This window comes from Salvelinus fontinalis, chromosome 16 (assembly GCF_029448725.1).
Source record: "Salvelinus fontinalis isolate EN_2023a chromosome 16, ASM2944872v1, whole genome shotgun sequence".
Classification (NCBI taxonomy): Eukaryota; Metazoa; Chordata; class Actinopteri; order Salmoniformes; family Salmonidae; genus Salvelinus; species Salvelinus fontinalis.
The window spans coordinates 8,692,917-8,708,762 of record NC_074680.1 but is presented as its reverse complement, the minus strand read 5'-3'; the positions used below and the strand labels follow the sequence as shown (position 1 = coordinate 8,708,762).

Here is a 15,846-nt window from a genome sequence, read left to right as displayed (position 1 = left end):
GATGCTGTTTTGACGAAACGTCAGTCCGTTTCATCAAAACAGGCGACGCGTCGTGTATCGCGGTACACAGAGAGTCAAGTGAGCCCTGCATCAGACGTTTCAACTGGACAGGACAGGTGAAGACTAAGGATATTGTTCTCTACTCAAATTGTGTTTGTGAAGATGTTCCTACAGCTCTGCGTAAGTTACCTCCAGTGCATCTTTGCAGCTGTTCTGGCCTGGATCGGTGTGCGCGTACCGCAGGTGCACGGCACATCACAGTTCTGTTCTACAGAAAAAGTCAATCCAGCTGCTATCAAGGAGGTGAACAATGTTATTTCTCAAGCGGCGGCAACTCCAAGCAGTGTCAATTATCATTTTACCCGACAGTGCAATTATAAGTGCGGTTTTTGTTTCCACACTGCAAAAACGTCTTTTGTCCTACCTATTGAGGAAGCAAAGAGAGGTTTACAGCTTCTGAAGGAATCAGGTAAGTTTGCCCAAATATTATATTTATGCTATTTCAAATCCATATTTAAATTCACATGATATGTTATGACAGTATTATTACAGCCTATTGCTATGTAATTGAATATTATATTCAGTGTTTACAATTCAGAATTTCATTATTTTTGCAGGACTGGAAAAAATTAACTTTTCAGGCGGAGAGCCTTTCATACACGACAAAGGTGATTTCTTGGGGAAATTAGTCCAATACTGCAAACACGACCTCCAGCTCCCAAGTGTCAGTATTGTCAGCAATGGCAGCATGATCAGAGAAAAGTGGTTCCAAACTTACGGTAAGATGGTTTTAATTTACATTTTTGTGTTAAAATCAAATATGGTAGGCCGACCAACGTTACCCATGTGATGGTCATTATATCATAAAGCACTCATAATAAACAAACAATCCTCATTATTCTCATGCGGTCAGGAAAAAAAAGGTAACTTGATTGACACTAGATGTCAGCACCGGGTTAGTTTTTGATATGAGGTCACAAAAAGCAAACTCAGAGAAGCATTTCACACGTTTTATTTGAAAGGCTTCAGAGTTGACTCCTTACAAAATGTAGGACTCATCATAAAATGCATACTTTGACCATCAAAGTGTTTTAAAAAAGACTTGTTGATATTTTATCTCAATAAATATAAACTATCACATGAATGTGTGGATATTTATACATTTACAATACATTGGGGTTTCAAAATACAATTATTTGAGATGATGTCCACAACTCTCCTTGTCCTCACAGGCGAATACCTGGACATTCTGGCCATTTCCTGTGACAGCTTTGACGAGGACACCAACCAGATTATTGGCAGAGCCCAGGGCAGGAAGAGCCACCTGGACAACCTTTTCAAGGTCCGTGAGTGGTGCCGGAAGTACAAAGTGGCGTTCAAAATCAACTCTGTGATCAACACCTTCAATGTGGATGAAGACATGAGAGAAAACATCACCAAACTCAACCCTGTACGCTGGAAGGTTAGGGTGTTCCAATGCATTAACCTTACACACCATTAATGCTGTATCTGTGAATAGAGGCGTCTTCTCATACCATAGATGTAACAAATGAGTTTTTTGGCCTTGACTTCACTGTGTGTGCTGTATAGGTGTTCCAGTGTCTGCTGATCGATGGTGAGAACGCTGGGGAGAATAGTCTGAGGGAGGCAGAGAGGTTTCTCATCAGTGACCAGCAGTTTCAGGACTTCCTGGATAATCACAGCAGCATCAGCTGCCTGGTACCAGAGTCCAATCAGAAGGTATGGGACTGGACTTAAGACAAAGAGAACACAATATTATATTTTTTTATTGTCCGTTATATATATTATGATGATTCAACAACTACTACTCTATTTAAGTTGTTTCCAAATGCTATTAAGGTTTAAAGTACTCTATTAGAAAAAAGGGTTCCAAAAGGGTTCTTCTGCTGTCCCTATAGGAGAAGCCGTTTTGGTTCCAAGTAGAACAATCTTTTGGGTTGCATGTAGAACCCTATGTGGACAATATTGTAATACAAAATAGTTTTGACATTAACATGTTTCCTTGTTGTCTTCTCTTGTCAGATGAGAGATTCCTACCTCATTCTGGATGAATATGTAAGTCCTTTTTTTCAATCTGTTATTTTACATGATACTCACTCTACATTCCAAGTCTTAGCATGCCCTTTGAAGGAGACAGTCCTCATCCATCAGAACTATTGAACAGCTGTCTAAATGCTTCTCATCGATTGAGATTTATAGACATGTACCTTCACATAGTGGCTTCAATCTTGATCAGAGTGGATTTACAGGCTTTGAGAAGGAAGAAATTAGATGCCGTTTTGTAGATATTTTATATTTATTAGTATTAGGTATGAGGTTTCATAGCAGTGATATTTTGATAATGGACTATATTGTCAAGAGGCTCTTCTATGACCAGTTAGTAACACTTTATAATAACTTTCATGATTAAGCCTTTATAAATGCTTATAAAATACTTTATAAATGATTCTTCATGTTCTAAATGCTTATGAATTAGATTTTTTTTTAAATGCTTTTTTAGATGCGTTTCCTGGATTGCCGAGAGGGGAAGAAAGATCCATCCAAGTCCATCCTTGATGTTGGCGTGGAAGAGGCCATTCAGTTCAGTGGCTTTGACGAGAAGATGTTCCTAAAGAGAGGAGGGAAATATGTGTGGAGCAAAGCTGACATGCGGCTCGAGTGGTGATCCACACATTATAATCAGCTATTGCTACACTTCTGTATGTATTTTCTATAAAAAAATAGTTTCCGCCTGTATAACTGCACTTTACACTTAAATATTTATGATATTCTAAAAGTTATGTTGGAATCTTTTACTGCTATATGTTGAGGCGTTTGAGTACCTTTAATTAGTAGTAAAATCACACAACACAGCTATTCTACAGGGACAACTATTCAATCACTCACTATCCCACAGGATAATACTACCTTTTTGTATGCCCAGTTTTGTTTGAATTTTCTTATATACCCTGTTATCCAAATGTGTTTACATTTTCTATTCACCAACCAAGAGGCTTATTTGCACTTTCATTTAGCATTTGGAATTTAGCACTTTGATTGAAGTGTAGGGAATTTATTAATTGCAGTGTTACATCTCTGTGTTTGTAATGTATCTCAAATAAATACAACATTTTGACATTGCATGATACAGAATGATGTTTGTTAATCACAATCAATTTACAGGAAGCACATTTATTCAGTATCTGGATCAGGTTTGATGGCATACAACCATTCCAATTTTAAGAGGCGACTAGTGTAGCTTAAAGTTATATGCTCTTGTTCTCCATGCATTTCAGTTTTTTGTAAATGTAATTTTTGGGGGGGTTTTACCTTTATTTAACTAGGCAAGTCAGTTAAGAACACATTTTTATTTACAATGACGGCCTAGGAACAGTGGGTTAACTGCCTTGTTCAGAATTACAGAATATTACCTTGTCAGCTCGGGGATTCAATCTAGCAACCTTTCGGTTACTGGCCCAATGCTCTAACCACTGGGCTACCTGCTGCCGCAGTGTGTTGTAGGCCTAAATGTGCAGTAAATGTGTATTGGGATAACTCAAATCCCCACCCCTGATAAGATTGCTCACTGGATCACTATGAGGATGGGTTCCCTTGGGACTGACATAATGTCTCTGTTTACTACAGTATGTTGTAATCATTTATTGATCTTTGTCTCATCAGATCTGTAGATTCTTAATGGGACAATAGTCAGTCCCCTGATAAAAACCTATTATATTAAGCAGACCTATAGGCTTACCTCTGTTGCTACTGAAGCTGAATACCTGCATCAAGTAAAGCTTAATTTTCTTTCCTTGTTTTCCTTTCTTAATATTCTTCTTTCTGTTCTAAAACATTAGACATTTCCTTCCTTGCTAGTGCTATGCTGATCAATGTTAGTGCTTTCCTACAGTAAAGACCTTTTTTCCATTTATTGATATTGGTCCATAATATAGCAAAAAATAAAATAAAACATCTGAAAATTACAATTCTACAAAATGTACTCAGTTGCGTAATCCTACATATTCATAATGCACCATCGACACTGAAAGCAAAATGCCATTCGTCATTTAAAAAAAAGTTAATATACACAGTAGCTATATATTAACCAGGGTGTTTGGGTCCTGGATGCTGGTTGGCTGAAAGCTGTGGTATATCAGACAATATACCACGGGTTTTGGAGGATATATTGGCACGGGTTTTGTTAGGCCAGAGACAAAATTGAGGGCTGGCAAACCGTGCCAATACATCCTCCAAACACCGGCTTCAAGTTCATTATCACTTTTATACAACGGGTTACCAACATATTTAAATGATAATTGACATTATTTTCATAAAAAATGAATTTATTCATACTATTTCATCCTTCCACGAGATATAGTCCCGACACAAATCTAAGGTTGCTACCCAAGCCGGCTGGCCGTTCGTTCTATCTAGACGGGACCCAGTCATTAAGTATTTTTTGTTCTACACAGTATGTATGACCGCGACCCAGTTGTTCGTTCTAAATGTTCCATTGCCAAATTGGCTGGGAACGTTCTTATCCCTTCCTTGCTAGCTAGCCAACTTACAGTTACGTCAAACAGTGCAGCCAGAATAACATCAAAGCAGCCACATTTGCATTTGTTTAAGCTGTTTTCTAGTGACATTTATTTGGATACATCCATAACAATGCGCTAACGATGCACATTTTTCAGAAATTCTGCTCACTGTTTTTCAGAGAAGCTAGCCATTAACACAGCTAACACAATAGCTTCAAACTGAAGCTGGAAAGACTGCAAACTAGCTGCATTTCGTTTTTACCTGCTTTCTATTGAAATGTCTTTGTATACAGTTGAAGAAGTTTACATATACCTTAGCCAAATACATTTAAACTCAGATATTTCACAATTCCTGACATTTAATCCCAGTAAAAATTCCTTGTTTTAGGTCAGTTAGGATCATCACTTTATTTTAATAATGTGAAATGTCAGAATAATAGGAGAGATAATTATTTATTTCAGCTTTAATGTATTTCATCACATTCCCAGTGGTCAGAAGTTTACATACACTCAGTTAGTATTTGGTAGCATTGCCTTTACATTTTTTACCTTGGGTCAAACATTTTGGGTAGCCTTCCACAAGCGTCCCACAATAAGTTGGGTGAATCTTGGCCCATTCCTCCTGACAGAGCTGGTGTAATTGAGTCAGGTTTGTAGGCCACCGAGACTGTTGGAAAAGCATTCCAGGTAAAGCTGGTTGAGAGAATGCCAAGAGTGTACAAAGGGGTCATCAAGGCAAAGGATGGCTACATTGAAGAATCTCAACTATAAAATATGTTTTGATTTGTTTATCACTTTTTTGGTTACTATATGATTCCATATGTGTTGTTTCATAGTTTTGATGTCTTCACTACTTTTCTACAATGTAGAAAATAGTAAAAAAAAAAAAAAAAACCTGGAATGAGAAGGTGTGTCCAAACTTTTGACTGGCACTGTATACATAAATATATAAACTCAGCAAAAAAAGAAACATCCCTTTTTCAGGACCTTGTCGTTCAAAGATAATTCGTACAAATCCAAATAACTTCACAGATCTTCATTGTAAAGGGTTTAAACACTGTTTCCCATGCTTGTTCAATAAACCATAAACAATTAATGAACATGCACGTGTAGAATGTTCGTTAATACACTAACAGCTTATAGACGGTAGGCAATTAAGGTCACAGTTATGAAAACTTAGGACACTAAAGAGGCCTTTCTACTGACTCTGAAAAACACAGAAAGATGCCCAGGGTCCCTGCTCATCTGCGTGAATGTGCCTTAGGCATGCTGCAAGGAGGCATGAGGACTGCACATGTGGCCAGGGCAATACATTGCAATGTCCGTACTGTGAGACACCTAAGACAGCGCTACAGGGAGACAGGACGGACAGCTGATCATTCTCGCAGTGGCAGACCACGTGTAACAACACCTGTACAGGATCGGTACATCTGAACATCACACCTGCAGGACAGGTACAGGATGGCAAAAACAACTGCCCGAGTTACACCAGGAACGCACAATCCCTCCATCAGTGCTCAGACTGTTCGCAATAGGCTGAGAGAGGCTGGACTGGGGGCTTGTAGGCCTGTTGTAAGGCAGGTCCTCACCAGACATCACCGGCAACAATGTCGCCTATTGGCACAAACCCACTGTCGCTGGACCAGACAGGACTGGCAAAAAGTGCACTTCATTGACGAGTCGCGGTTTATCTCACCAGGGGTGATGGTCGGATTTGCGTTTATCATCGAAGGAATAAGCGTTACACTGAGGCCTGTACTCTCTATATACACTGCTCAAAAAAATAAAGCCAACACTTAAACAACACAATGTAACGCCAAGTCAATCACACTTCTGTGAAATCAAACTGTCCACTTAGGAAGCAACACTGATTGACAATAAATTTCACATGCTGTTGTGCAAATGGAATAGACAAAAGGTGGAAATTATAGGCAATTAGCAAGACACCCCCCAAAACAGGAGTGATTCTGCAGGTGGTGACCACAGACCACTTCTCATTTCCTATGCTTCCTGGCTGATGTTTTGGTCACTTTTGAAAGCTGGCGGTGCTCTCACTCTAGTGGTAGCATGAAACGGAGTCTACAACCCACACAAGTGGCTCAGGTAGTGCAGTTCATCCAGGATGGCACATCAATGCGAACTGTGGCAAAAAGGTTTGCTGTGTCTGTCAGCGTAGTGTCCAGAGCATGCATTCGCTACCAGGAGACAGGCCAGTACATCAGGAGACGTGGAGGAGGCCGTAGGAGGGCAACAACCCAGCAGCAGGACCGGTACCTCCGCCTTAGTGCAAGGAGGTGCACTGCCAGAGCCCTGCAAAATGACCTCCAGCAGGCCACAAATGTGCATGTGTCAGCATATGGTCTCACAAGGGGTCTGAGGATCTCATCTCGGTACCTAATGGCAGTCAGGCTACCTCTGGCGAGCACATGGAGGGCTGTGCGGCCCCACAAAGAAATGCCACCCCACACCATGACTGACCCATCACCAAACCGGTCATGCTGGAGGATGTTGCAGGCAGCAGAACGTTCTCCACGGCGTCTCCAGACTCTGTCACGTCTGTCACATGTGCTCATGTGCTCAGTGTGAACCTGCTTTCATCTGTGAAGAGCACAGGGCGCCAGTGGCGAATTTGCCAATCTTGGTGTTCTCTGGCAAATGCCAAACGTCCTGCACGGTGTTGGGCTGTAAGCACAACCCCCACCTGTGGACGTCGGGCCCTCATACCACCCTCATGGAGTCTGTTTCTGACCGTTTGAGCAGACACATGCACATTTGTGGCCTGCTGGAGGTCATTTTGCAGGGCGCTGGCAGTGCACCTCCTTGCACTAAGGCGGAGGTACCGCTCCTTCTGCTGGGTTGTTGCCCTCCTACGGCCTCCTCCACGTCTCCTGATGTACTGGCCTGTCTCCTGGTAGCGCCTGCATGCTCTGGACACTACGCTGACAGACACAGCAAACCTTTTTGCCACAGCTCGCATTGATGTGCCATCCTGAATGAACTGCACTACCTGAGCCACTTGTGTGGGTTGTAGACTCCGTCTCGTGCTACCACTAGAGTGAGAGCACCGCCAGCATTCAAAAGTGACCAAAACATCAGCCAGGAAGCATAGGAACTGAGAAGTTGTCTGTGGTCACCACCTGCAGAATCACTCCCGTTTTGGGGGGTGTCTTGCTAATTGCCTATAATTTCCACCTTTTGTCTATTCCATTTGCACAACAGCATGTGAAATTTATTGTCAATCAGTGTTGCTTCCTAAGTGGACAGTTTGCTTTCACAGAAGTGTGATTGACTTGGAGTTACATTGTGTTTTTTGAGTGTTCCCTTTATTTTTTTGAGCAGTGTATATACCATTAGCGGAGACTACACCCTAAAAGTAGTGGGATGGGGTGGTGGGTTTTGGGAGATAATGTATAGGTGCAGGGTTAGATGATGGTGCAATTTAAGTGTTTCCTATTCCCCTTTTCCCTTTTTGGGGGGGTGACCGAAACGTGCATTGCGCACGATCTGTGAAAGGCAGCAAGCAATACGCAACACAGCGTCTAGTCTGCCGGAAAGACACACGAAGAAGAAGAAGTCAACAGAACCGTTCACGTTCACAGACATTTACAGACATTCCAGCGCGTCGGCCGCGAAAATCATGAAGACAACAATTAGCTTTTTGGCCATAATTTAATACAGTTTAGTGATAGGTATAAGGTTAGCAGTTTGGTTATGGTTAGGTTCAAAATCAATTTTTAAAAATATAAATCGTAGAATTGGGCGGGGTTTATGGCTTTGGTAACTGGTGACGATTTGTGTAGTGCTGCAGGGCATTTTCAAGGTAGGCACATCACCTTGTGACATTCACAATATTATGTGCAGAGATAAGCTCGGTTTGTGTTATGTGAGCAAACGGTTTCGATGCGGGTAAAGGGGACGTTCTGGACGTTGCAAGTGAGTCCTCAGTATTTTCACATGCTACTATACTGTAGCTGTCAGTCGATAGTGCTTGTCAGCTGTGGTGCTGCTTTCGTTACCCACATAACGGTAGTCGTTGTTTGCATTGAATATCATATTCGTTTCTTTCCAGGTGATACATGGTCGAATCTTTCAGATACATTCATGGATTCATTTAGAATGTCAGTCACCACCAAAAACGATACTCTGTAACCTGCCTTTCACGATGCCTCTCGAGTAGCAGCTGGCTATCAGCCACCTTCATCTTTCCAGGAGATAACCATTGAAGTTCTGCTTTCATCGCTCCTGAAGTAATTTCCTAACCAAGAGGACTGCGCTGTCACAAAAGGCCAGGTAATATTTGTTTATTTCCAACATGTGCACCGATATGTAATGTTCACACGACAGTTCTCCTTGCGCTGTGTTTCTCGTACAGGCGAGGCTACACTGTTTTTGTAACATTATCTTGTAATAAGCTGAGGGACAATTTTGAACGAATTTGCTTTGCAATATAGGCTTACATTGTTATCGCAATTCAAGCTGAAATATCCCTCACCTTTTACATTGTACAGGTAGATTACAGTAGCATCCCACTGGGCAAAAACTGGTTGAATCAACGTTGGTTCCAGGTCATTTCATTGATGACGTTGAATCAACGTGGAAAACTGATTGGATTTACAAAAAGTCATACATCTGTGACCAGTGGGATAGTCTTGGTGCAGGAAAATAGTGTTTAATAGCGTTGCAGCCTACTGTAGGCTTTTTTGTTATAAAATTAGGCCTATTGAAAATGAACTGAGAGGGTGCCAACATTAGGATTGGCTTTTGTTCTGCAATGACCTGTTGTTTAGTAAGCTCTTTTGCATTTGTCATTTGCTTGTCTTGTCTATACTCCGAACTCTCCAATTCATTTAGCCACGACTCTATTTGTCGATCCACTCAGGTGGTGACAACTGTTAGGATTTTATGAGCTGCTGCTCTCTGTTGTTGACACTGCAGCCACACTATCATTATCCCAAGTACAGCGCTCCTCGGCAACCACGAGACTGATACAGTGCTGATATCCGATAGGCTGCTAGTTTTTTGTTGAATATGATGCACAGCTAGTTGAACGTACGTACGCCCCCACCTTAAAACATTTTTGAGTATAATATCCACCAGGGTTGTTGTTCTAGTGAGTGTCATCACCCAGAGTAAGGTAACATTAAATGCTATATAGTGATACTATAAAAATGACTATCAAAGATTCTAGATAAAGTTAATCCAGGATATTATTCAAGGTAAACCTATTGAAACACAAATGATCATTGGTGGCACAGTAACACTGCAGAGGTTAATTTCAATATTCATCTCAACCTGTGTTGTTTAGACTGGTTGACTGCTCTTTGTGGGCACCAAAATGTCATATTGTGCCTTGCCATGGCAGTTCCATTTTAAAGATACAATATCTAACTTTTTGGACTACCTGACCAAATTCACATAGAAATGTGAGTTATAGGTCTTTCATTCCTGTTGAAAGCAACTCTAAGAAGAGGTAGATCTGTTTTGTGTGTCATTTCTATGCTTCCCGTTTAGAAGTTTCATTTTTGCGTCTTTTTCTTTCGGTTTTGTACACCAGCTTCGAGCAGCTGAATATACATAATTTTTGTTTTTGGAAAATATATTTTACAGTGGTTTAGATGGTACGCAATGACTGCTTGTTTTGTCACATAAACTGAAATTAGGCAAACTATTTCAATTTTAGCAACCAGGAAATAGCGGTGTGATTTATGCATAGTGCATCTTTAAATCAGCTAGATAACCTCAGTGGTAAAGATTAGGCCTAGACATGAAATCCTGCTTCTGAACCAAAAGCATGTCTGCACAGTCACGGTCAAGGCTGAGAACACATTGTTATACTGTACATACATGCCCATTTCTCTCTCACCATCACTGCTCTAATCTGGCCCATGCTCTACAATTGATTATTTTTCCCTTAAATGATTCTGTATTGTATCAAACACTTCAAAGGTTAAGTAAATACAGCCTCGCAGACAGGCACGCAAAGTGATGGAGTTTCCATTTTTCTTTTTCCTAGTCGAGTGAGGCAGGCATTCCCATTAGGGAACAAAACACATCCAACTTCATGGCCAAAGGTTTTCTCGTTAAGAAAAATGATTGTTCTGAGAAGAATGGTTGTATTGAAATGCGTTCACTGAGTGACAAGCCACTCTCAGGGGGGAAATGGACCCGGATGTGCATGAGAGGAAGATGGATGTGTTTTTCAATGGATGTGATAGGCTGGTTATGAGAGGCAGGCTGAGAACCCACTGTACCTGCCAGCCTCTTGGGAACACGGTCAACATTGCACTCCCCAATCCCTCAGACTGTGAGTCCTGCCTCAAGCATCCACCTTTACCAGGAGAAAGCCCAGGTGAATGATACTGACTGCGTCCTTGAGTATTCCTTTTCATTTAAACAGGCACTACATGTATCTGGGTGTGGGTGTGTTTGTTATGTTGGCTTCAAACAGCACAAGCCTCCTTTTCAGTAATAAGTACATGGGCATTTCGCAATGTGCGTCCAAGCATTTTATGGCCGTTGACCTTGGCTTGGTGTGTTTTTAAAAGACTGCTAGTGAATGATTAGGTAATTTCCATGTAAAAGGACCCATGAGTACCAACGTGAATCTTAAAGGAACATAACACATTTAGTGTCAAATGAAAGCTAAGAGTCTATGTTGGTGAAATTAAGGCATACATCCGTTTTTCAAACAATTTTCATCCTAAACATTTTCAATAAGCAGCTTTGATTTCTTGTCACACAGACAGAAAATGGGTCTTTAAAAAACATTACTAGAAAACGTCTAAAAAGGTGTAAGAAATCAAAACACAAGCAATCATGTTTAAGTAAAGCCCCCTGCCAACTAATATCAACATTTATATTTAGTTTTGCAGAAATTATTTGCCTTCTGTAAATGTAAAAAATGTTTCACTAACTGTTTAGTAGTCTTATGGCTTGGGCGTAGAAGCTGTTCAGAGTCCGGTTGGTTCCAGACTTGCTGCATTGTTACCGCTTGCCGTACGGTAGCAGAGAGAACAATCTGGCTGGAGTCTAATAGTTTTTAGGGCCTTCCTCGGACACCGCCTGGTATAGAGGTCCTGGATGGCAGGGAGCTCGGCCTCAGTGATGTACTGGGCCGTACGCACTACCCTCTGTAGCGCCTTGTGGTCGGATGCCAAGCAGTTGCCATACCAAGCGGTGGTGCAGCAAGTCAAGATGCTCTCAATGGTGCAGCTGTAGACCTTTTTTAGGACCTAAGGGCCAATAGCAATTTCTTTTCTGCCACCTGTGGGGGAAGAGGCGTTGTCATGCCTTCTTCACAACTCTGGTGTGTGTGAGTACCATGATAATTCCTTAGTGATATGGACACCGAAGAACTTGAGGCTCTCGTCCCGATCCACTACAGGCCCGTCGGCATGGATGGAGGTGTGCTCAGCCCTCTGTTTCCTGTAGTCCACGATCAGCTCCTTTGTCTTGCTGACATTGAGGGAGAGGTTAGCACCACACTGCCAGGTCACTGACTTCTTCTCTGTAGGCTGTCTCATCGTCATCGGTGGTCAGGCCAACCACCGTCGTGTCGTCGGCAAACTTAATGATGGTTTTACAGTCGTGCGTGGCCATGCAGTCATGGGTGGCCCCCGTGTTGAGGGTTAGTGTGGCGAATGGGTTGTTTTCCTACTCTCACCACCTGGGGGTGGCCCGTCAGGAAGTCCAGGATCCAGTTGCAGAGGTAGGTGTTCAGTCCCAGGGTCCTGATTTGAGTCAGTTGAGCACTGAGCTATAGTCAATGAACAGCATTCTCACGTAGGTGTTCCTCTTGTCCAGGTGGGAGAGGGCTGTATGGAGTTGAATAGAGATTGCGTCGTTTGTAGATCTGTTGGGGCGGTATGTGAATTTCAAAGCCTTTCATGGCTACAGATAGTCATTTAGACATGTTACTTGGGCATTCTTGAGCACAGGGACTACGGTGGTCTGCTTGAAACATGTAGATATTACAGACTTGGTCAAGAAGACACTTGCCAGCTAGGCAGCGCATGCTCTGAGTCCTGGTAATCCGTCTGTGCCCGCGGCCTTGTGAATGTTAACCTTAACCTGTTTTAACTTACTCACATCGGCTATGGAGAGCGAGATCAGTCATCCGGAACCGCTATTGCTCTCATGCATTGTTCAGTGTTGCTTGCCTCGATTCAAGCATAGTGTCACTGGGCAGCTCGCAGCTGGGTTTCCCTCTGTTATTCGTGAAAGTTTGCAAGCCCTGCCACATCCAACGAGTGTCAGAGCCTGCGTAGTAGAATTCTATCTTAGTGCTGTATTGACGTTTTAACTGTTTGATGGCTCGTTGGACGTCGTAGTGTGATTTCTTATAAGTGTCCGGATTAGTGTCCCGCTCTTTGAAAGCAGCAACTCTAGCCTTTATCTCAGTGCAGATTTTGCCTGTAATCCGTGGCTTCTTATAGGGATATGTATGTACAGTATGGTCATTGTGGGGAAGACGTCATCTATGCACTTATCATTGAAGCCGGTGACTGATGTGGTAAATTCCTAAATGTTATCGGATGAATCCCAGAACATATTCCAGTCTGTGCTAGCGAAACAGTCTTGTAGCTTAGCATCTCTACTGTATTGTACTGAACTCTACTTTAATTTACTGTACTTTACTATACTCTGAACTCTACTGTACTCTGATGTCAACTTGTGAAATATACACTGAACAAACATATAAAGACAACATGTAAAATGTTGATTCCATGTTTCATGAGCTAAAATAAAATGTTCCTTACGCAAAAAGCTTATTTCTCTGAAGTGTTGTGCACAAATTAGTTTACATCCATGTTAGTGAGCATTTATCATTTGCCAAGATAATCCATCCACCTGACAGGTAATGCATATAAAGTAACCTGATTAAATAGCATGATCAATACACAGGTGCACCTTGTGCTGGGGAAAATAAAAGGCCACCCTAAAATACAGTTTTGTCACATCACAATGCCACAGATGTGTCAAGTTTTGAGGGAGCGTGCAAATGGCATGCTGAATGCAGGAATGTCCGCCAGAGCTGTTGCCAGATAATTGAATGTACATTTCTCTACCATAAGCGACCTAGAGAATTTTTCAGTATTCCAACCAGCCTCACAACCGCAGACCACGTGTAACCAAATCAGCCCAGGACTTCCACATCTGGCTTCTTCACCCCCGGGATCGTCTGAGATCAGCCACCCAGACAGTTGAAAAAACTGTGGATTTGCACATCCGAAGAATTTTTGCACAAACTGTCAGAAACCGTATCAGGGAAGCTCATCTGAGTGCTCGTTGTCCTCACCAGGGTCTTGACCTGACTGCAGTTCGGCGTTGTAACCAACTTCAGTGGGCAAATGTTGACTGGTTTTCTGATCCACTTCCCTACCTATTTTTTTTTTTAGGTCTCTGTGACCAACAGATGCATATCTGGATTCCCAGTCATGTGAAATCCATAGATTAGGGCCCAATTTATTTCAATTGACTGATTTCCTTGTGACCTGTAACTCAGTAAAATCTTTGAAATTGTTGCGTTTTATAATTGTTCAGTGTAGATGTCTATGATTGGTACAGATTTGGTCCGGTCTGGGCCAACCATATGTGGTCTTGTTTGAGGGTGGAGCTCAATAGATTAAAAGCCAGTGTGTAGAATAATACCATGCAAAATAAGGATATTTTTCTACCTTTGTGTACCTATTCAGCATACATCACCATGAAGAGAATGACATTCATAGTTATGCATTTCTTAGGACCCATGATACCATTCTGTTAACGGTTCGTGAACCACTTCACTTACTGTAGTTCAATAACTAAAATATATATATTTTTTCTAACTCAAGGTGTGACGTCACAGCTGACACCCCATTCTTTCTGCAGACATCTTTGAATCTTAATTCAGAGCAGAAATGTAAGAGTTTTTCGAAAACGCATTTGCCTAAAAATTAAACTGCCCGAGATGTTACTGTCATTCTGTTACCAAACTTTACTCTGCACTGTTCCTCAAGTGGCAATTGTTAAAACGTTCAGTTTTAACAGAAGCAGTTACCGGCTAATAAATGCCTAATTACCTTCTTCAGTTCTTCATTGCCAGGGCCTAAAACGTTGTTTTTTTTTGCCCCAACCAGGCTGTGTTGCTGCACAAGGTCGGATATAACGTTAGGGTGTGTTTCTTTATGCATTACCAGACATGAAACAAAATGGCAGAAATACTTTGAAAACAGCTACTGCAGCAATTCTTTTGCTAATAATCACAACTTGCACGTGACTGCTTATACTTGACTTTTGACAATTTTTTAATGAAATGTTTGCACTGTAGAGCCCTGACTGACCACCCTGCGACAGGGCTGGTGAATTAGACATTTCTTACATTCATGCTAACCTCTCACCATTACCAATAACACGAGGTTAGCATTTTTTTGTTGTTGAGCAGGGCCTAATTTTAGGCCGTTACCTTGTAAATGCTTTTAGGCCGGCTGGGTTAGAAAGTTAGAGGACAACTATCATACACCCCCCCCCCCCCAAAATGCTTAACCTTCCCTGTTATTGGTAATAGCGAGAGGTTAGCATGTTTTGGGGGTATGATCTTTGCCTCTCATCACTATTCACAATTAATTCATGATTATTCATAATCATTGTAGGATCCACATTAATGTAGAAGTGTTAAACACATTCTTTTCTTATCTACAATGAAAGTGACGCAAATGACCCTACATTATTTACCATTAATTTCTATTGGGCACAACATAATCTGAAACACAACCAAAACAAACCACAAATATATCCAAGAAGTTTGTAGAGTCACAAGCTAGATGTAGTCAGTCACAAGCTAGATGTCATTCTGTCCTGGGAATATGCGACCAAATACTTTTGACTACTTTAATACACTAGAAGTGAATTTGTCTAAATACTTATGACACCTTCAAATGGGGGACTAGATTCATAAAGTGCTTTCATTTCAAACGGTAAAACAGATATGTATGAAAATACCTTAAAATAAAAGGTGACATTCTGTACTGTCACCTCATTTGAACACATTGGATCTCAAATCCAAAATACTGGGGTATAAACCCAAATTAAAAGTTCTAGCTTTAGTGTCCAAATAAATACGTAGTGGAGTGTACACTCATACTGCTGCGGTGGAGTTTAAAGTAGTAGTACACCCTTACAATGGATACGCACTTCACACATTTTCAGGAGAACTACAAACCTGAACCTTTTGAACATGATGCCTGGGCTTTGATTCCTGTGTGATTTTTAAATAAAAAGGCAATAGACTTGCTTGGTAGTCTACGATAAAGAACCATTAGAGTGAGCA

The 15,846-nt window shown here is 41.5% G+C and overlaps 2 protein-coding genes across 4 annotated transcripts in view; both read left to right on the top strand.

Moving 5' to 3' along the window:
* rsad2 (radical S-adenosyl methionine domain containing 2) lies at positions 1-3,141 on the top strand. Its single transcript, XM_055864308.1, has 6 exons — positions 1-469; positions 618-779; positions 1,233-1,462; positions 1,591-1,740; positions 2,044-2,076; positions 2,522-3,141. Exons 1-6 carry the CDS (start codon positions 163-165, stop codon positions 2,684-2,686), a joined length of 1,047 nt encoding a protein of 348 aa, XP_055720283.1. The 5' UTR covers positions 1-162; the 3' UTR covers positions 2,687-3,141.
* A 4,859-nt stretch (positions 3,142-8,000) lies between these two features.
* rnf144aa (ring finger protein 144aa) overlaps positions 8,001-15,846 on the top strand; it is a 57,862-nt gene continuing 50,016 nt past the window's right edge. Inside the window, exons 1-2 of one of the 3 annotated variants that reach the window (XM_055864306.1) lie at positions 8,001-8,358; positions 8,608-8,828. The gene's annotated coding sequence lies outside the window, so the exon portion shown is untranslated. Of the gene's footprint in view, positions 8,829-15,846 lie in introns of all 3 variants that reach the window. The other 2 variants (XM_055864305.1, XM_055864304.1) reach the window with 2 other exon arrangements.